General features: G+C 46.5%; 1 protein-coding gene across 2 annotated transcripts; it reads right to left on the bottom strand.

Annotated features, from left to right (window-relative positions):
- Window positions 1-834: 834 nt before the first annotated feature.
- On the bottom strand, window positions 835-21,443 carry RAE1 (ribonucleic acid export 1). Of its 2 annotated transcripts, none has more exons than XM_038572676.1 (12): window positions 21,292-21,443; window positions 18,351-18,447; window positions 17,729-17,833; window positions 15,626-15,718; window positions 11,784-11,870; window positions 10,737-10,823; window positions 10,541-10,612; window positions 9,290-9,397; window positions 6,205-6,311; window positions 6,048-6,123; window positions 5,286-5,480; window positions 835-1,972 (listed from the first exon to the last, which is right to left on the bottom strand). In XM_038572676.1, the coding sequence occupies exons 2-12, from the start codon at window positions 18,438-18,440 to the stop codon at window positions 1,886-1,888; spliced, it is 1,107 nt and encodes a 368-aa protein (XP_038428604.1). In that variant the 5' UTR covers window positions 18,441-18,447; window positions 21,292-21,443; the 3' UTR covers window positions 835-1,885. The 2 variants fall into 2 exon arrangements, with proteins under 2 accessions (XP_038428604.1, XP_038428603.1); XM_038572675.1 differs by lacking the exon at window positions 21,292-21,443 and adding an exon at window positions 20,672-20,820.
- Between the last annotated feature and the right edge of the window lie 640 nt (window positions 21,444-22,083).

Genomic DNA, 22,083 nt, shown 5'->3' with positions numbered 1-22,083 from the left:
AATCTCCAGTGGCACGGAGGCTTGTCGTTTATCCAAGCTATCTGGATTACGTCTGTATCTTTCTGAACTAGAAGATGCCAGCAGCATACGGTATGGGCACCTGCAGGGGTGATGCACCTGCAGAGTCTTTGAGGGGCTCCTCAAAGACTCCAGATCCCTTTAGGAAACATGTAAACAGGTATCTTAAGAAGTTCAGTGATTTTTAACAAGTATTTCCCGGCTCATCACTAGCAAACCCATTGCAGGTTTTTATGCTCTGGGTTCTGGGCGAGTGAGAAATGAGCCCCGGCGCCCCGTTCCAGGGGCTCCCTTGCTCCTGGTTTCCGGGACCCCAACCTGGGTAACCTTGGAAAATGGACTTTGGCAAGTATTTTAAATTAGCCAATGACACAAACTACCTATCCCCTTCGTAATGCGGCGAGGCCCGGTCTTGGGAAAGAACACTCTATAAAGCTCTTGGTTTAGACTCCTTTCAAGGTCACTGGCAACCACTGTCAATCACCAGCTCATAAAGAGAATTTACAAAACTATGGCTAAACCAATGCTCACGAATCTTGCCTGCCTACCTACCGACAAAGTCAGCTACTGGGATAATCAAATTTGACTCTCAGCACAGCAGTCCTACTTGCTTTATCTTCCCACACGCACAGGGCTGACTCATGAAAAGTGAGGTGTAAATAATTAACTTGAAAATTCACACTTTTTTTCCCCAGTGCACCTGCCTTTCTCTCTCAAAAACTACATTTTTTCATGCAAACAGATAGAGCTGAAGAGTTAACAGGTCTGATGTTACTTCTGCTCTACCAAAGAATTTAAACCACTGAGCGCAGGCAATCTCTTCCAGTAGAAAATTTTATTTTCATTGCTTTTCATGAGTAGGCAAACACAACTTACAGCATTATCAAAGCCAGATTTCCAAACTCAGCAAGTTAGTTTATACACCAGCCCCCAAACAGTAATGTATAAAGCAGCATTTGAGATCACAGGGTAAAAACACAATAAGAGCCTCAAAAGTCCAATGTTAAACTGAATTTCATTTCAGATACTTACCAGTGAAGAATTTTAATGAAAATTTTTTTTAAATTACCAGTACTGGGGCAGGAGTTAAGAGCACCTCTCATGCGGGGATGCTCAGGTCCTAACTTGCCAGCCACACATCACCCACCTGGGCTTGCCTGCAAAGGCCTGCCCTTGAGCGCACGGGACAGGCCCCGTTCCAGCCACCAGGATCTGCCCCGCAGAGCCAAAAACCACTGGGGATGTTAAAGACAGATGAAGGAAGCAAGAGAAACACACATTCAGACTCTGCCTGCCTGTGCGTGAAGCTGCAGCTAGACACTCCACGTAGTAGAAGGAATCACAGCTCAGGATTCCTTCTCTGCTAAGGGGCAAGACTGCTGCATTTCTAAGGGGGGCTCAAAACACAAATGACAACCTGTGACACTGCTCAACAGGATGACAACTTCAGAGCTTATGAGGCAGGCCAGGGGAGAGACACACAAAGGGAGCTTAGTAGGGAATCTTCAAAATATTTTATTACAAAATACAGTACAGCGTTCATAGAATGTTGCCCAATGCTGTCTAACACGTACGTGGCTGAATGAAGCACTGCAGATACCTGGCAGTCGCCCACAGGAATCTAACTTCTATATGATTTCAGTCCCTGTGGAGTTACAGAAGCAACCTGTAACGGGCAGTGGAATGGAGAGACGGACAGTCACTGTGGCCGTCTGGGCTCCTGACTGCTGGTCAAGACGTCGTTTTCTCCAGGGCTTGAAATCCATGTCCAGGGCTGACAACCTACCAACACTGGGACCCAGATCCGTACAAAGACGAGGCAGAGTGGAGAGAAAACAACTCTGGACAACCCAGAAGTCTCTCGCCACTACTTCTTATTCCTGGGTTTTAGCTCTTCAGCCGCATTACGCAGGAAAATGTAGTTTTTCTTTTGGGGATTATAAAACTCATGTCCCTGAGGGGGGAAAAAAACACAACAATCTTATCATTAAAGAACAAAACTGAGCATTTTGTGGGCATTTTGTATATGCCAAGTCCTACGCTATGTGCATGAAACAGAAGGTCTCCAGGGGAACAAAACAGGTTTAGGGAGAGAAAGAAAAGTCAAATGTTAAGTTTAAACTTTGGTTTTAAGAGGAAAGGTTAAGGAGGACTTAGTGGAAATCGGCCTTCGGTGTTCCACTAGGAGGGATGATCTTTTACATATTTTTCAGTGCTAAGACTGTTACCCACTGCCACTTCAAGGCCATGGTGGCCACCCACAGGAGCAAGGCCGCCAGCGAGGGCAGCGGAGCAGTGGCCCAGACTTGAGGGACACATCTGCCCTAGGACTTCCCAGGGATGATGGCAAGGTCCAGGATGAGCCGCCCCACACAGACCCAGAGAGAAATGGAAGTCCATGCGGTGGTCAGTGTCTGCTCTCATGGTGAGGGGAGGGGAGGGGAGCTGTGCAACTCTAGGAGGCCTGAAAATTAAGGACCATGAAGGGGACTGAGGCCTCTGAACACTATCCCCCAGGGAAAAGAACAGCAGCCACGGAAGTTATTAGTGGCATTAATGGTGAGAGGACAGAGGAGCGGGGTGACAGGCAAGGCAGAGGAGTGGGCACCTCAGGTGGTCAGAAGACCTGGAACAGGGAGAGGGGAATGGCCGCTGGCTGCACTCTGCCTCCTGTACCACAGCCATGGGTCTGCTCATCCTTTGACAGATATGCTGAGACAGTTCTAGAAGTTTAGCTCAATGGAGACCATAAGTTCTCATCATAATATACAAAATGCAGCTGTTCTGGGCAGTCACATTTGGGCAGCAAGCTCACGATATTCACCTTATGTGATCACGATTTCATCCCAGAGATAAGTCTTTAAGAACAGTGTGAAATTCCCAAAGCAACTCTTTTTAAATTAAAAAGATTATAATTTAAGGGGCACTTGGATGGCTCAGTGGGTTAAGCATCTGCCTTCAGCTCACTCAGGTCATGATCTCAGAGTCCTGGGATCGAGCCTCCACTGGGCTCCCTGCTCAGTGTGTGTGGGGGGGGTGGGGGTGGGGGTGGGGGAGTCCTGCTTCTATCTGCCCCCCTCCCTTGCTCATGCTCTCTCTCTCTCATGCACTATCTCAAATAAACAAAATATTTAAAAAAAAGATTATAACTTGAACTCCTACTGCAAGCTGACATTAATTGTTCAGATGAACTCACCTGGAATAGCATTCACAGCAGTGAGCATTCTCACTTCTTTCATTTACTACTGATTTTTCAATGCTTACAACACATTGCAGCCTGAGTGTGACACAGAGGCAGGTGCAGCCCGAGGCAACTGCTGGAGGAGCATGTGGACAAGGGGAGGCCGGTGGAGAAACCAAGGCCCCAGGCCACAACCTGGCTCCAGCCCCAGCCAGGCAAAACCGGAAAAGTGCACACTTTGCAAAACTGAGTGCGTGGCTTCCACAGGTAGATGGATAAACACGTGGCACACCTGTACCACAGACTGCTCGGCAGCAGCAGAAAGGAACAGATGAGGGACACATTCAACACCGGGGGTGAACCCCAGGATCCTTACTCAAGGTGAAGAAGCCAGGCAAAAAAAAGAGTATGTAGTATAGGACTTTTTTTTACATAAAATTCTAGAAAATGCAAGCTCATCTATAATGACAAAAAAACAGACTAATGACTGTGTGGGGAGAGGATCAGAGCAACACACACGGAAACTTCTGGGGGAGATAAAAATGTTATCTTAAAACAAGGTTATCTTGACTGTGGTGATGGTTTCACAGGTATATGCAGATGTCAAAACCGCACAACTGCTGCATTTCCAGGATACCTCAGTAAAGCTGCTTCAAGAAAAACACAGCGTGGCTGCCCGACCCAAATCAGCACACACACGGAGAGCAGGCCCAGGTGCAGAGGCCGGGAGGCCTCAGAACTACCGGCCCAACAGGCAAGGGTGCTGCAGGTAAAGCCATCAGAGATTGGGGACTGCCCAGCTCTTCTGAGAAAGAGAGGATCGAAGGTGACACCAAGACCTCTGCCCCAAGTGAACGGACAGTGATTGCCTCAAAGGAGGGACCCAGGCAGGAGAGGCAGCGAGCCTGCAGGACAAAGGACGCATGCGTGGGAGTCACCAGGGCTTTCATCTGGTAAGTTAAGGTGCTCCGGGCACACGGTGCATTCATCCTGTCGGGACTGGGCCACTGGAAGAGAAGCGGAGAGCGACCTCAGGTACCAAGTTAGAGACTGAAGGGTCACTGGCTTGCCCTGGGAGAAGCAGTCAGGCTAGAGCTGAGGGGAAGGGTGGCACCCAGGATGCAGCCAAAGGAGCAGGAGCTAGTGGGTGCGAACCCTACCAATGCATTCATCAGTCGAGGAAAACAAGGCTTCCCAGCTGGCTTTGGCCCGGTCGAAGGCCTGAGCGTGTGCTTACAGACGGAGAGCAAGGAGCTGGTGGGCAGGGAGAGAAGGTGCTTGCAGGAGAAGAGAACAGAGGGGTGTGAGGGTGTCTCGGGCATGTCTGGGCTGGGAGGCAAGAGGAAGGAGACAGGCTAGGGCAGGTGAAAGGGGAAGTGATTGCCTGGTCAAAGCCTTTCCAGGTGAAGCCAGCGGCCTCCCCAGTCAGGAACCTGGGCAGCAACGACAGAGCAGGGAAAGTCTGGAAGGCTGCTGTGGAGGGGGGTTCGGGGGCGGGGTGGCATGAGAAAAACAAACAATCCAGAAGAACCAGCAGCAACAGCTGAGAAGCAAACACACGGGCTGGCCAAGAGACATGACCATTGGCCAGCAGCCTGGAGCCCCAGGCCCCGAGTCTGCTCTCCTTACCGCCATGCTGGGACACCTCAACAACACAGCCAGAACCCGGTAAGCCAACTCCCCTCCCCAGACAATAAACAAAAAAGCAATGCCTCCAGCAAAAGCCCCATGCCCTGGCCCTGCTGCCAGTAGCCCTGCCATGCCCCCTCACTCTCTGGCAACCGCCCCTGAAGGACTTACACCCTCCCTGAGTGGCACCCTCTAGGTCACTTCTGCTTCTGCGCGCACAATGACCAGACCTTCCCCAGGAACAGGTTCCAAGGAAAAGGCTCCAGGGATATGATGTCACTGAGTCCCCACACCTTGTGAGGAAGGCTGGCTATTTCCCTGTGAAGTGATGTGATGGTGACCTGCCAGGGTCACGAGCAAGTCCAGAGAAGAGTCACAAGTCAAGCCCAGGCCTTCTGATTCCCAGGGCTTGGCACTGCTGCCTTGGCGCACCCACAGCAGGCCTGGTAATTCTCACCTTGGACCAGTCGTAGCTGGAAGCATAGGCAAATATGTTTCCATTGTGATTGAAGCAGCAAGCTGATATGGGTTGATCTAACTGTTCTGAAGTTTTTAGTTTTGTTCTGGCATCTTTGTCCCAAAAGCTGAATCTACCATCAGATCCCACAGTTGCAAGGGTGCCATGGACAGGATGGAACGCGATCCCATTTACCTGCAAGGATTAACAACGCACAATGAGGGGTGGCAGATGAGGGAGGAGACATCAGGTACTTACCAATACATGCCTCCTGCTTCATCAGGAAACAACACGTACGCACAGTAAATTCATGAGAGCTGACTGTCCCCAGACTGGAGACACTAGCCTCGCTTCCAGAATCAACTGCCCGCCCAGAACTGAACTGCGTCTCATTATGAACACAAGTCAGCAGAAGTTAACAAGTATGCAGCCAGTGACGGCAAGGAGGGGACATCAGGAAAGGGCCTTTTTCCTTTTTCCAGCAATCAGCAATTTCTCAGTTTTAGCTAAGTGTATGAACTGTCTGGCAGCACTCAGGAGGTGGAAGGCCCCTGAGAGAGCCCTAAGTTTGCCCTCAGCAGCAGCAGCAGTCAACGTGTCACAAAAACAGACAAGGGGGACCCAGAGCAGAAGCCAGTGATCTCTGCCCATGAACATGCACAACAACACGGATGACCTTTCCCGGCCCTGTAATGAGTCAGCCATCCACCTCCAAGTCTAGTTTCTAGAGGCGTTCTCAAGATTAAAGTTTCTTTAACCTACCGCGTAGATGTCCTGAGGAGCTGAGGTATTGGTTCCGTTCGAGCGGTGACATTTGAAGGTAAAGTTATCTTTGGCACTGAAACGCAAAGGCTCAACTAAGTTTCCCTTTCCGAAAAAGTCTCAAGTGAAAATGTGCAAGCTAATCAAGCCCACTTACGGATTGGGAGGGTTGATGTAGTGAATAGCCACCCTCCCCTCGATGCTTCCCAGGGCAAAACCAGTCGGCTTGTTCTGTTTGTCTTTAAAAATTGCCACGCATCGATGCTGCAGTTTGAAAGAAAAAAAATACTGTTATTATCATGCAAAATACAAGATTTCATAACTAAGTGAAGGTAAATAATGTCCACCTCGTTTCTGGGTTTCAGAAGAACCAGAAACATACAAACATAGTAAATTATTTCTAGTCCTCCAGTAGGCATAATTTTCTACCTTTTGAGAAACTACTTTTATTCAGCCACACGACTTTATGAACACACTGTAGACCATGTGCTGGTGTCTGGTGCTGCTCCTCCTCTGCCACTGGAAGGGCCTGCCATCACTCCAGCAGCACACGCGCCCCTCTGGATCCCATCAGTTCTTATTCTGGTGCTGGCCCCGTCACTTTGATCCACAGTCCTACACTAACCAGGCGGGCACCCTGCAGCAAATCACCCAATGTTTCTGTGCCTCTGTTTCTCCAAATGGAGAAGGGAAATAGCATCTGCCCAAATATCACAAGGTCACGTGGGACAGTGGACATGGCCAGCACTTTCTAAACTGTGACCATACCATGCAGGAGCAACACACTGCACTTGATCTAACACAGGGTCTGGAGACCCAAAGGAGGGTCTCCTGGATTCCACAAAGATCCCACAAAAGAGCCTATGACCCAGCCTCCAGGTGCAGAGGAGCAGAGGTCAGGGCCTGGGTCCTCACTTCCTTCTTCCAGTCATGACAATCTCATCTACCCCAGAGAACCGCCAACCCTACCAAACTGTTGTTTTATATTCCGTGAGTTCAGAAGGCATGGGGGCAGGACTTGAGCCTGGGGGCGAAGCCACAGAAAATGAAGATAAAGAGCAATCTGTTATTATGACACTACAGCACACAAATTTCCTAAGTAAATGGAAAAGTATATACTAGTTCTAGTTCTGTACCATTTGCCTTTTCTTGAACAACAAGCCCATTACTTTTGTGAGTGGAAAAAAGTTACTGAAAAGAGGCAAAAGTCTGTAAGTCAGCAGGAATGATGACTGTGCCTCCCCTGCTCAGCACAGAGACCGGGAACTGCACACCTCTGGGGGGCACCATTTACAAGAATACAACCACACAGTGGCCCTATGCAAAGGCTGATGGCATGCCCCAGCAAATGAAAGGCTAAGGTGCCTGGCACAGGTGGCAGGAAATGAAGCCAGTCAGACTAGGTTTTGTCAAGGAGTTCAGGATTTATCCAAAAGGAAATGAGTCAGAACTGGGTTTTTAAGCAGAAGTGTACAAAGTCAGATGTGCTATTATAAGAAAGAGCCCCTGACCCATGATCAAAGGACTGGATCAAAGGAGAGCCAAGATCTAAGCTCTTACGGTCACACAAGGAGATTTGGATTAGATGTGTGGGAGGGAAGGAGTGAAAAGAATAGATTCCAAAACACCTGGAGGATAGAAGGGAGCCTGGAGATCAGTGAGAGGAGAAAAAGGGAGCAGACTGAGGATGACTTCTAGATTTCCAGCTTAGACAAGGGCAGGTGGAGGTCCCATCTCACGAGGTGCAGAGCACAGAGGGAGGCGGTGGCTGAGGGTGGTAGGCAGGAGCAGGTTAAGATCATTTGTTCACTCAGCAAACATCTGTAGAAGACCTGGCTCTAGAAGCTGGGGATGAGACAGCAACAAACAAAGAGAAATCTCTGCTCTGAGTTGATATTCTAGTGGGCAACATGAGACAAAAATGCATAAAACACATACACATACATCTTTAAGACACACACACACACAGTTTTGGGGAAAACAGGCATGGAAAAGCCTGAATAGAGGTAACATCTAAAGATGTACAGAAAGTGGTCCTGGGTTTGGTGTGAGATATTGTTGGGCTGAGATGCTGGGAGATAGGCAAAGGAGCTTTCAGATTGTGGGTGTCCCTGTAGGGATCCCAGAGGCAAGGCTCGTTGGGGATCTGAGTCCCTAGCCCACGAAGTATACCTAAGTGACAGTGAAGTCAGAGATGAGGATTCTGTTTTAGTAGAGAAGGCAGTGGCCTAGAGGAGAGGCCTGGGGAACCCCAACATGCAGTAAGAATGAGCAGGGAAGACAAAGTAGCATGTGGAGAAGCCGGGGGGGCAACGGCCGGGGTATGTAAGAACATGTAAGAACAGCACTGAATGCTGCTCTGAGATGAGGACTGGTCAGCATCCACTGCAATTATGGATAAGGAAGCTGTCTGTGGCCAAGCCAAAACCAGTTTCAGTGGAGTAATGTGGGTAGAAGTGTCAACGGAGTTGGGTGAGAAATGAGTGGGAGGTAAGGAAACCAAGAAAGCTCATGTGAGATGCTTAACGGCAAAGGAAAAGGGGTCCAGGTGGTGCCAGAGGACATGGGGCAAAAGAGATTGTTTTGTCTCCTAGCATGAATGAGACTGGAACACATGTCAGTACTAGTCATGCCAAAAGAGGGGTGTGAGTGTCCAGACACTCCCGGAGGAGGAGTTCCATGGAGTCCCACCACAGAAGCCGCCTCCACAGAGCACAGGCCTCACCTAACTGGCGGGAGAAAGGCAGAGGAAGGTGTGGACACATTCCCTAGAAAGAGGACAAGAAGTTCCCCATCACTGGTTTCTATGTTCTCCGACCAGGAGCTGATCTGATCTGCTGAGACAAAGGTTAGAGGAAAGCCTAAGAGTTATGAGAGTGAAGAAAATCTAGGAGTCTGTGGTGAGTGGGAGCCTGAAGGGAAAAGCCGGGTGCTGTGTGGGCCTGGTGAAGGCAGAGCTGAGGACAGGCGCCAGGACCCCAGATGGAGCCCATCCACGGAGGCACGCAACTGTATGTGGAAGCGTCCAGCTATCCAGCGGCACATTTAGAAAGGACAGAGAAGTCAGGTTCCTCCAGGGATGGACAGTATCTTCCCATAAAATATGTGTGCTTGTATCCTTAAATTTATCCCCTTGAAAATACTTCTAGGCATTTCAAAGTACAACTATATTCCACACATGGGGCCTGAATGGCATGTGACACATGCGAGGTACATGCTTCCTAATCTGACTGGGGACTCACCTGATGTTTCAGCGGAGACTCTATCCTCCTGAATTCAGAAGGTTGATTCTCTAATTGGTAGACAATCAGTCCTCTCTCCGCAGTTGCCACCACGGCCATAGGGTAGATCTAGGGAATGGAGGGAAGCAGAAACACGCTTAACATGAAGGAATGTGGTTTTGTATACCAAAATACTGGATCCATGTTTTTAGACTCACAAAAATAAGTCTGAATTTTTTTAAGTTTAGAAATCCAATGATAACCACTATACGTTTCATGAAAATCTAGAGAAAAAATTATTTGAAAGTAGAACATCCATTTTTAAAACACCGGTTTTTCAAAACTATAGGATTATTTTAAAAATATACTGAGAAAGAAGACATGAAATCACTTCCAACACCCTTTCAAATGCTAACAGCTGTTATTATCATGCTATGTTTTCCTCTGGGGTTTCTCTGAGCATTATGCATGCATATGTATGATGTATGTTCCCATATAATTCAGGGGCAGCCCAGGTGGCTCAGAGGTTTAGCACCACCTTCAGCTCAGGGCGTGATCCTGGAGTCTCAGGATCGAGTCCCATGTCGGGCTCCCTGCATGGAGCCTGCTTCTCCCTGTGTCTCTGCCTCTCTCTCTCTTTTCTCTCATGAATAAATAGAATCTTTAAAAAATAATAATAATTTATATCCTTCACTCAAGGTGTGTATTCCAATACTAGCAGTTACTGTCCGATATGCCCAGAAATGAACCTACCACCGGGTTCATTTAACCTCATTGGTCTTGTTAGCTCATCAAGCCACATCAAAGCTTTCATCACATTATACACAACGAAGACCATCCATGTCTTTATTTTTCTCATAATAAATTCCTAAAAGTGGAATTACTAACTGTTAGCATAAAACTTCAAGACTTTTAGCCAAATGGACAGAGAAAGTTCTTCAGTTTCTCTTCTACTCACAGACAGCCCCCAAAGATCTAGTACCACACCACAAAGTTATTTGCCCACTTTCCTATAGCCTCCAATAAATGACATATACCGATGGCATGTGGCTGCCTGCACATGTTCAAATGACAAACTTGACAACCACTATTTAATAATCTGGAGACAAATGCAGCATAAAAATCTGATTTAAGACGACTAAAGCAAACCTCTGTGTGTTTATTACTAAAGTTAGAGGAGTTTTTAAATTACCCTCTAATTGCAAGATGTCAGAAAGTAAGAAATTTGTTATTTCTCTTAAAAGGATATATGTTAAGTTAGAAATTCCTCACCACGTCAGCACAGTAACATCTTTCAGGGAGCTGCAAAACCATCATAGGATTTGATGATCGGGTATCCCAAAACTAAAAACAACAACAACAACAACAAAAAGCCAGTAAGTGACCATTCAGAACTATAGTCTAAACAGCGTAAGAATAAATGTCATTCCTGGTCAGGCCGTACAGTCCCTTCACTGGTATGCCATACCTTCAAAGTCTTATCCCAACTCCCGGTCATCACACAGCTGTAGTTTGGTGCTTTGATCCAATGTATGGTTTTAACAGGAGCATCATGCTTATAAGAAGATAAAACAAGAGAAATTTAACTATGTGCTCAGTTCTGGAAACTCAAAGAGAAAGCACCAATTTAAAAATTGAGGTCATACCAAACACCAAAGGATATCCAAGCCCTTCCCAATGACCATGACATTCAATTTAACCTAAGAACATATATCTATTTTCCATCCTGACAAACATTAATTTTATTTTACCCATAATGAGAGTAAAAATAAGCCCCTCCTTAGGAAGTTATTCAGAAATAATTAGTAGGGAACTCTACCAGTTTTTTTTTTTATTTATTTACTAAGGAGATACAAAGGAAGAGATCAAAGAGATGATTCTGGCACACAGTCACACATACTGTGAGCAGGCAATGCCTTTCTGAAAGTCGGTTCAGAAAATGCCTTTCTGACCAATGCCTTCTCAACCAGGTCAGACCCTCTGGTTCTTGGTTCTCTGAGCTTCGTTACTTCTCCCCTAGCGGTCCTCACATGCCTGCTGTTCCTGAACAGAGTGAAAGCCCCACGGGCATAGGAAGTGTCGCTTTTACAACGGTTGTGTCTCTACCCTACTGGCAGTGCCTGGCATATAGCAGGCATTCACTAAATACTAAACTGAATGAACAAGTGTCTACAAGCAGTTGGTAAAAGGCAAGCCACACATGGGTGTCAGAATGTCAAACACATGACTGTTGAGGCCCACTTGTAACATCTTTTATAGGTTTTAACATCACAAACTCCTTAGGACGCCCATTCTTATCTATGCGCACAAGGAAGATCCATGACAGACCAACTGTGGAATGCCAGTAGGAATGAGAATGGTTATTACCCTGGTGTTACTTTGATGCTAAAGAGGCTTCTGAAATACTCAAGTCTAACTGAGTTGGTAGAGTCAACTACATTTTTTCTATACTACGGAATTAGAATTTGAAAATCACAACCCCAGGACCAGCTTTTCTGTACAGAGTGTTTATTACCTGTGCAATCTGTATTGCTTGATTACTATTGAGGTCCCACATTTTGGCAGTTTTATCACATGATGCTGTAAATACTTTGCTCCCATCCTAAAAGAAAATAGAGAAAATTGGCTATTCTAAAAAACAAAACAAAAAACAATTTCTAACTGTATATTAGGTTGATCATATTGAGGCAGGTTTTGTTTTGCAATTTTTATTTTTCTAATTATTTACAGGCTAGTGTATTATAAACTCTGCTGTCATATATAAAACACATTTTGAGCTCTTTTATTACGGATTTATTTTTCTAAGAGATATATCAACAGGATTTAAAAAAATTCAAATAACTCATGAAGTTATACAGGAAAATGAAGTCTCCTGCTCCTGACCTCCTTTCTCACGGACCACTGAGTACCTTCTAGGAATAGTCTGCAAATCCTGCATCTATATGTAGTACCAGGCATACTAACACATTGATTTCTTGTTCTGGTTAATTTCAAGCCTTCACAAAAGTTGCAAGAATAAAACGATGAACAACCATCAACCCTTTACCTAGAATTATCAATGGTAACTGATATGTGACATTTAGTGCATCATTTTCTCTGCATACGCACATATGCACCTATAATTCATTATATGTTTGTTCAGTTATATACCTAATAGCATTCTGAAGTGCACACCATAAAACTACACTAATTTTCAATAATCATTGGCCCTATGAAAACTATAGGACAGCTTAACAAATTAGCAATCACTGTGTAGTGGTTTTAAAAATATTCAAATAAAGAACTCATAAATTAGATCAAATATAAAGAAGCACAAGACAATTTTCAGAAAGAGAAAATATTAAATGGAAAGTATAGACCAGTCGTTAGGGTGATTTATTTAGTGAATAATTTAGTCTTTATAGGTCTCTGCTGCAACTCCTTGTCACAATGGATTGAAAACAGCCATACACATTATGTAAATGAATGAGTGTAGCTGTGTGCCAATAAAACTTTATTTATAAAAATAGGCAATGGGCCATACTCTGCTGACCAGATTAACTCATCTCTGGTTCCAAAGCTCAAAGATTTACTGCCATCCTTCTCCAACAAAAATCTCTTCCTATGAAAAGTCACTATTTCTCTAACTCAAAGAAAAGATAAAACCTGCTTCTTTATCAGTGAAGTTATAAGGAAAACTCTATAAATCCTTAGAAGTGACCAATGTATGCAGTGGGCTACCCTGAGACTGAGTGACACACTGGCCTCCCAGAATCTCATTATAAAATGCACATCCTACCAGCTTTAACCAGCACTATATGGAGCAGCAGCACGCCAGATCCCAGTGGACAAAGAGATATGGAGGCTAATCTATCAAAAGGCCAGGGCCGAGAAAGAGTATTTGCAAGTGCTCTCCACCCTGCTATGGCCACAGAGCAAACCATGTCCTTACAGGGCTGAAGAATTCATCTTCACCAAGTTTAGTTTATGCCTCAAAGGGAACCCTGGCCCCTTCTCGCTTCTATGCTATTAAATGTGTAGCCTCCTCTCCCGAACACTCTTCCCACCTTCCGCATTAGTCCATTAGTCCATTTCCCTTCCTGTAAGCCTCTGATGGGAGGCTGTCAAGCACATGGGTCCTGGAGCCAGGAAAGTCTAGATCTGGGCCTAGACTCAGCCATTCACTATGTTCCCTCAGGAAAAGTCTGTCAACTAACCCCAAGCTAGTTATTTTACTTAGATGTAGTCTAGCTGCCACCAAGTTCTACTATCTGCAATTCTAGATGTCTGTCTTAAGAGACCAGGAGTTTCATGGCTACTTCGCTTTCCACTCTATCCCCAGGGCTTTAGCATACTAGTAGAGCCTGATAATTATTTATCTGTTGTAATTATTATTACTTTCATTTTACAAATGAGGAAACAAACAGATTAAGTAACCTGCCAAAGTCAAAATGCTGAAGAGGCAGAGCCCATATTTGAACGTAGGCCCGAGCTGGATGACACTATGCTTAAAAAGTTGAAGGCACCTGGTTCATTTCTCTTTTAAGATTCAGCTCAACTCGTCTCTTCAGTGCGGCATTCATTGCACCCCCGCTAGTTGCTTTCTGTGTCCCCTACAACCCAGCACCAGGACATCCTCCCCCTCTCAGGACTTGGCTCACTATGTTAGAACTCTTCATTGCTGCGTTTGATTCCTCCACTAGATCATGCACAACTTGGAAAAAGGAAATAGGCTGTCTTCGTTTTTATAAATGCCAACAGCCACTCAGTAACATCTGGGCAACAAAATTCCTGTATCAATTAATTCCACTTCTCGCCCTACTTTATAAGAAACTACATTCTGATCCGTTACCCAATCAGTAAAAAAAACAGGCAAAATAAATCAGAAATATCTTCAACCTACTCAAGTTGCTACTTTTCCACATGTAAATTAAAAATAAGTTGTGAGGGCAGCCTGGGTGGCCCAGCGGTTTAGCGCTGCCTTCAGCCCAGGGCATGTTCCTGGAGACCTAGGATCCAGTCCCACATCAGGCTCCCTGCATGGAGCCTGCTTCTCCCTCTGCCTGTGTCTCTGCCTCTTTCTCTATCTCTCTGTGTCTCTCATGAATAAATAAATAAAATCTTAAAAAAAAAAAAAGTTGTGAAACAAAACAAAACACAAAAAACAAAAAAGTTGTGGGCAGCCCAGGTGGCTCGGCAGTTGAGCGCCGCGTTCAGCCCAGGACCTGATCCTGGAGACCCGGGATCGAATCCCACGTTGGGCTCCCTGCGTGGAGCCTGCTTCCCTGTCTCTCTCTGTGTCTCTCATGAATAAATAAATAAAATCTTGGGATCCCTGGGTGGCGCAGCGGTTTGGCGCCTGCCTTTGGCCCAGGGCACGATCCTGGAGACCCGGGATCAAATCCCACGTCGGGCTCCCGGTGCATGGAGCCTGCTTCTCCCTCTGCCTGTGTCTCTACCTCTCTCTCTCTCTCTCTCTCTCTCTCTCTGTGACTATCATAAATAAATAAAAATTTAAAAAATAAATAAATAAATAAGTAAAATCTTTTAAAAATAAATAAATAAATAAAATAAAAATAAGTTGTATCTGCAATACATGCATCCCTTTTCAAACTGTTTTCAGATCTATTATTAGCCTCATAATAACCCATTCAATATGTCAAGAAAACATTTTTCAGATGACAAAAATGCTCAGAGAAACCTATCACAGCTAATGATGAAAATGGGAGCAACTCTGACTCCTAAACCATCTCAAAATATTTATAAATAGAATCATTTTTTAGTTACAAATTAAGATCACATAAATGTACAGTGTAATTTAAAAATGACAACATAAAAGAAGAGTAGTTTGGCAATTTGTGAAAAGTCCCTTCGTTAAATTCTCTCCAGTCGAACACAAAAGCTCAGAGCCAAATACACTTGGAACGTATCTGCTTGTATTACTGATACTCAGGATTTGGGAGGAAAAAGAGAATTCCAAAAACCCAAAAGATTTCGAATGTCTAAGGATAGAAAAGGATTCTTTTTTTCTCTAGGACTTATTTTCTGGGATACTAAATTTCTAATTTTAAGATGAAATTCATGGTATGAATTTCAAGATAGGAAGGGCTTCCAGAAATTGTTTGCTTAAGGTAACATGTCAATAAAATAATGGAACTTTTTAGGAAGAAAAACTTTCAAATAAACTAAAGCTAATGGTCAATGACTACATTAGGAACATCAATCAATGATTATATTGACAGAAACTTAGAATTCCAACAATGTATATGTGTACATGGTTTCTGTGGTTCAAGTTATATAAAAGTAGAAATATATAAATACTCTGGATAACACATGATCTCACGTAGCAGAAAATATGAAAAATAAGATGAAACTTACATCACTCCAGCAGACATCTAACACAGGCCCCGTGTGCATCTGCTGGGCTTTTGGAATAGTCTGTCCACTGTCCTGAACTTCCCAGCAGCGAACCTACAGTAATGTGACAAATTAATGCAAACACAGCAACTCATGACATATTACATGCATTGAATACCCAGTAACTAATGGAGTACAACTTAATATACACGAACTTCTCCAATCAACCTAATTCTCTAACTTTAAGAATAAAGCAGTCAAGGGCTCCTGGGCAGCTCAGTTGGTTAAGTAGCCTCATGGTTTCAGCTCAGGTCGTGATCTCAGGGTCATGGGATCCAGCCCCGGGTTGGGCTCTATGTTCATCTTGGAGTTGGCTTGAGACTCTCTCTCCTCCTCTGTGTCTACCACTCGTGTTCCCTCTCCAAAATACATATAAATAAATCTTAAAAAAAAAAAAAAAAAAAAGTAGACTCAAGTCACTATGTTCCTATCCCTAAGCCATCAAAATATACAAATTCTTTTGCTTACACCTAAAACTGCAGATACATTTTTTATCAATTTATGAGATTTATTTTTTAAAGTAGAATGTCATCCATTACCATTCAGAGAATCAAGACCAAAGGGGAAACTTAGCTTTCGTCTCTGAATACTGCTTTTACATCATTTTTTTCCTGATTATAAATGTAATGCATTTTACTTAGAGACTTTGTAAATATGACAAGAAAAACACACCACCTAATCCCACCACAGACAACGTTAATGGTTTGTGCCTTCACTGTTCACAGGCACACATACTTTCTTCAAAAAGCTAGATTATAGAATACCTTCACTCTTTAACTGAAACATTTCTTTCTTGCATTAACTACCATTAAACATTCTTCTAACATTTTTTAGCAGTTAATCATGTGAAGTCTTTCCAGATACGACATGTAAAAAACAAACCTGCTCAACCATGACTGCCTTCCTCCCCCTACTGTTCTTTTCTCAACCCTCCAATGCCCCTGTAAAAAAATCTTTTCCAAAACTTCTAATGTGGTATTCCAGCACACAAACATACCATAATGTATATTATTAGATATTACAATTTTCAAAACTTTCACTAGCATGAAAACTTTTAAAAATGAGGCAATATCAGGTAGTAGCTAGGAGTATAGGTTCTGGGTCCTACTGGGTGGGTCAGCATCCAGGCTTTGCCACTCCCTTAGATGTGGGACCTGGGCCAGTTATTCTACTTCCCTAAGCTTCACATCCTGCATCGGAAGGTGGAGAGGACAGTACATTCACAGCACTTTAGCTACTGAGAGGCTAATTCAGTTATGCAGGTTAAGTACATTACCTGAGATCCTCGAGCCCCAAAGTGGAACCACTGAGGTGTAGAGTTTAAACTTAAGGACTTCTGATAACTATTGCCCATTAGCCTTCAGAAGAGCTGTACCAATTTACATATCTACCAGCAATCCATGTAAGGTCTCAGCTTTTCTTTGCTGGAACCAAATGTCATTCTTTGAAACTTTTCATTTTGTTAATACTGATAGAGCCCATCATGTAAGTTTGAAATTATCTGCTTATGACAGTGGCCGAATGGTTCAAGTTCACACTACTGGGCCACCTGTGCTCCTTTAGTGAGGTGCCTCTTCACATCCTTTGCTTATTTTTCTAGCAGAGTTTTAATCTTTTGTGCGCTAGGACTTCGTCTTTCTTTTTGTACACGATAGGTTAAGTGTAATGTCTATGCAGGATCTGTGCTACACCTGAAGTTGAAAAAAGTTTAACATTTGCCTTAAGAACATTTTCAGGATACTTAGAAGTCCATGTCTACCAGCATAGATAACAGTCATTTTCAATGACGCTATATTTGATTTGGAAATCCATGTCAAGTTACTGAACTACAGGAGGAATTTGAGTGATGCACATGATTACGCTTTTTTTTTAGCAAATATCACTGTAATAGCAGTGTAACAACTGACTCAGAAGGGTCATACCCTCTTACTGAGTTCTTTAAAAAGGCCACGAACAAGCTTTACCTCTGCTTCACTCACTTGGCAAAGAATGGAGTCAAATGGAAAGCTAACCTTACCCTTACAAAGATAAGACTTCTAGAACACACACGTAAGGAGCACTTACATCATTAGCCCATGATCCTGCAATAAGAAAGTTCCCAGGCAAGGTTGGTGGGCTAAAAGATAGACAACCAATGCTGTCATCGGGAGAGGATGTTACTTCAATATCCTAGGGAGGAAAATCAACGTTACAATGTATGCATCATCAATTTCACTCAAAATTGTCTTCTTTCTCAATGAACACTCATGGTGGACTTTACCTGTGCTAAGAACTAAGTGAACTGGGCCTCTCTTGCTTTGATCCAAAAAACGAGTGATAAAGAAGCTAGTGGAAGGGCTAGCTCTGTGGGGAAGCAGCACTCTCAATGAAATGCCCACAATGATGTTTCCCACCTGATAGCCCACCGGTTCACCTTCGCCCCAAGTTCTCGATCAGTCACTGCCTGCCCCCCACCCCGATGGAGATTCTATCAAAGGTTGTGGGCTGGGCCCTGGGAACCTACAATTTTAATAAGGACCTTGGTTACTTAAGTATGAAGAAAGTCTGGGAGCACAGGACACTAATGCAGGGGACACACAGTTTCTGTGCTTTTGCCCCAAAGAAAGCTCCCAAGCTATCTGGGTATCTCTAACTATGAGAAACCCTGGCGTGTAATTTACGAGTCCCGTGAAACTTCATGTGGTACCTTCATAGGGTTGTGGTTATCTGTGCTTGTGCTGCCAAACATGCTGGTCCCACTAGTTCCAAAACCCGAGGTTGTTCCAAACAGACTCATTTTGGCCCTAAAACATAATAGAAAATGTTAAGGACAGGTCCTTCAGTAAGTGGTATCATTGAGAGCTCATATAAAGCTAATTAAGTCACAAACGGGTAATAAGAGTCTAAAAATGACTTGATGCCAGGTTTCTTTTTTCTAAAGAGATCGAAATAAGCAACAAGCAAGCACTTTTTAAAAATAAACTTTATACTTTAGTTTTTGATTTATAGAAAATTGTAAAGACAGAGTTCCCATATACCCCACATCCAGCTTCCTTATTTCCCTCTAACATCTGTCACGGTTAATAAACCGATACATTGGGCAGCCCCGGCGGCTCAGGGGTTTGGCGCCGCCTTCAGCCCAGGATGTGATCCCGGAGACCTGGGATCGAGTCCCACGTCAGGCTCCTTGCATGGAGCCTGCTTCTCCCTCTACCTTTCTCTCTCTCTGTGTCTCTCGTGAATAAATAAATAAAATATTTAAAAATAATAATAAATAAACTGATACATTAAAGTGCTTTTCAGTCACCAGCTAGAAAATAAATTCACCCATTTCTTACATAGTCTCAGACACTGAGCTTATTTAGCGCCAGGAATACGATAGTAAACTGGCAGAACGCCCCATTCTTCCAGGTCAGCACTCAGTGAGAGCTTACTTTCTTCTTATCAATTTCTACACTCTGGTTTAGGTCAACATCTCTGCATGAAGCTACTAAGAAAAGCAACCAGTCCTGGCAAAGATTCAGCAATTTCTCTGTAGGAGTTTTTAAAAAAATAACCCACTTTGGTCTAATTGAGTACCAAAAGGTCTGCTACCATGTTCTGGACAACAGAGAATGGGGAAATCGCTAGGGATGCTGGAAAGGCGTTTGGGGTTCCCAACTTCATGAAGAAAATGAGTGCAGATGCTCTGGTCACAGCAACAGCTCCGAGCACATTAATATCCCGGAAAGCAACTTTGCGAGAGGAAGGGTGCATGCGACCGACCTGTGCCTCCGATGCTGGGGGTGCTCGTGCAACACCAGTCGCCTGCATGACCGGGGAGAGGAATAACCAGGCTTCTGCAGTCAGAGTCTAGGAGCTAGCTATGTGGCTCTGGGGTGGTTACTGAGCCTCGATTCTCTCATCCACAAAAACAGAGTCACTAACACCCACTTCTCAGAATCACGGAAAGCAAGTGAGGTCGCACACGCGACGCCTGAAAATTCATCCTTCCCTTCCTTCCCCCTCTTCAGCTATCAGATCGGAAGGGAACATTTGTGCCGTTTGGGATGAACCGAGGGAGGGAGCGCGGGTCACTCAGGTATCAGCCTCCGTGGACCACACGTTGTACGGAGCACGAAGGAGCCCTGGAGGAGCTCAGGGCACACAGGGGCACCCGAACCACCCTCCAGGCCTGCGCGGCTCGCTGCCTTCCAGCCTCCCGGGCTCTGGGGGCACCCGGTTCTCGGTGACCACAGCAAGCCCAGCCCTGCCCTGCAGCATTCCTACTACCTGTTCCTTCAGCCTGGGAGGCCTCGCCCTCCCCCAAGCCTCCAGCTGCCTCAGCCTCAATGTCCAGGTCCTGAGACCTTTGCGGGGTGTGGGATGGGGGGGGGGGGGCAGTGGAAATGTGTTGTTTTCATGCACTGTCGTGATGTTCCCACAACTGCCTTCAGTTTCCCAAACTTATCAAAAGGTCCGCTTTAAGAGGGCGATCGACAGCAGGGAAGCTGCCCATCCACGAACCGTGGGACCTACGCGGTCCAGAACGGCCAGCCCCTCAGAGGCTCCCCTGCGCTCCTGCTTTAACATACCCACCTCGCACGAAACCGCCCCCCGCCTTCTTCGCGGCACCGTCACGGCCCGGTGCTGCGTGCCCCCGACCTCCTCCCCAGCTCCGAGCACAGGACGGGGCCGGGCCGGCGGCTAACACTCGCGTAGGGGCGGGCAGAACCAGGGACCCCTGGTCAGAGACGCGCGCCGGAGCCGGGGCAGCGCGGGCGGGGCCGAGGGGACGGACGTCTCCGAGGAGCCGGGGGCCGGGCTCCATCAGCAGGCGTGCTAGGGGGTCGGGCGGAGGCGACGGGCGCTGCCAGCAGCCGGACCCCCGGGGGCCTCGGTCTCCCCAGCGGACGACGGGGTCAGACCCGAGGGGCCCCCAGAGCCCGTCCCGCGGGCCGGAGTGCAGCTCGCTGCCCCGCGCACCCCGCCGGGGGCCCGGCCTCGGAGGCGCCGTGGCGGCGGGGAGGGAGGCGGCGCGGGGCCTACCTGAGAGTCACGCCACGGCCGGGCGCCGGCGGCGGGCAGCGGGAGAGGCTCGGGAGCCTGCGGGCCCGCGAGGCCGCGGAGGAGGCGAGGGCGAGGGCCGCAGCACCCCCACGCCGGGGCAGGAAACGGCCCCAGTTACCGCGGAGCCACTGCGCAGGCGCCCCGGAGCCACTTCCGGTGCCGCCCGGAAGGCAGGGGAGGAAGGGAAAGGCTTCCCCCGCCCACGAGGCGACGGCACATGCGTAGAAGCGCCTTTGACGCCGAGAGGGAGTCCCCTTGCCAGCAACTTGCGGATTGGTCGAAAGTTGGTAGGTCCGCCCCCCGAGTTGCCGAGCGGCCGTTTTCGGTGAATTCGCGGCCGCCGCTGATGGAGGGACGTTAACATTTTCTCTAGAAAATTAGAAGTCGGACCCCTGAGCGGCTCAGCGGTTTAGCGCCTGCCTTCAGCCCGGGGCGTGATCCTGGAGACCCGGGATCGAGTCCCACATCGGGCTCCCTGCGTGGAGCCTGCTTCTCCCTCTGCCTGTGTCTCTGCCTCTGTCTCTCTTGAATAAATAAATAACATCTTAAAAAAAAAAGAAATTAAAAGTCCAGCAGATTTCTGATTCCCGCCAACTCACGTCCAAAGCCATCCTCGAAGAAGCCGCCGGATCGCTGCCTCGGTGGGCGATGAGCCCGGGCCCTCTGGGCCTCAGTTTCCCTCCGTAAAACTGTCCTGAGGACGCTGACTTCTGGGGAAGTTCTTAATTAGGTGCAGGTGAAGCGACCTGAGAGGGCCGAGCGTCAGGTTCCCTAAGAATGTGAAGGGGCGGTTACGACACCCACGTGCACTCGTGCCAACTCCCAAATATTTCGGCTGGTTGCTGAATTTCTCAAGGGTTAAAAAAGAGGCAGGATCCGCCGAGGCGGTGGGGCCGACACTGAATCTCCCCTCCACTGCCCCTGTGGTTGCTCTGCGTGCAAACAGCGGCCTGGAAATCTGCAGCGAGCTCTCAGACCCGCAGCAGCACCCCTGCGCTTCCAGCAAGCCCCCAGCTGAGCACCAAGAATCTATTTGGAATCACTGGGGGAGCTTTCTGTCAAGGCCCGCTGCCTGGGCCTCACGGAAATTTCTGATTGAGTTGGTCTGCGGTGGCACAGAGGGAATTTAATGCTCTTTGCAAGCTCCCTGAGTGATTTTAAGATGCAGGCGGGATTGAGAGCCCCTCGTGTAGATCGTGACAGTCCTAACTAGCTCTCTGGAGCCCTGGACGTTGGTCTGTAATTTCCAGAGCAGCCCTAAAAAGCAGGTGCTGTGATCTCCGTTTTATAGACAGTGAGGCCGAGAGAGAAAACATACTTGTTGGACATCACACAGCTGTTAAGCAGCAGAGCCGGAGAGGTCTGCCGCGTACCTAACTCTAGCGGCATTA

Source organism: Canis lupus, chromosome 24 (genome assembly GCF_011100685.1).
Source record: "Canis lupus familiaris isolate Mischka breed German Shepherd chromosome 24, alternate assembly UU_Cfam_GSD_1.0, whole genome shotgun sequence".
NCBI classification, from domain to species: Eukaryota; Metazoa; Chordata; class Mammalia; order Carnivora; family Canidae; genus Canis; species Canis lupus.
Note: the sequence above shows the minus strand (reverse complement) of the source record. Positions and strands in the feature narration are given on the sequence as shown.

Bases quoted from the DNA above. Each gene is read 5' to 3' on its own strand.
- RAE1 (XM_038572676.1), bottom strand. From the start codon at position 18,440: ATGAGTCTGTTTGGAACAACCTCGGGTTTTGGAACTAGTGGGACCAGC. The intron at 15,719-17,728 runs GTAAGTGCTCCT...ACATTACTGTAG, and splicing joins CAGGATCATGGGCTAATGAT to GTTCGCTGCTGGGAAGTTCA. The intron at 6,124-6,204 runs GTAAGTGGGCTT...TTTGCGTTTCAG, and splicing joins TACATCAACCCTCCCAATCC to TGCCAAAGATAACTTTACCT.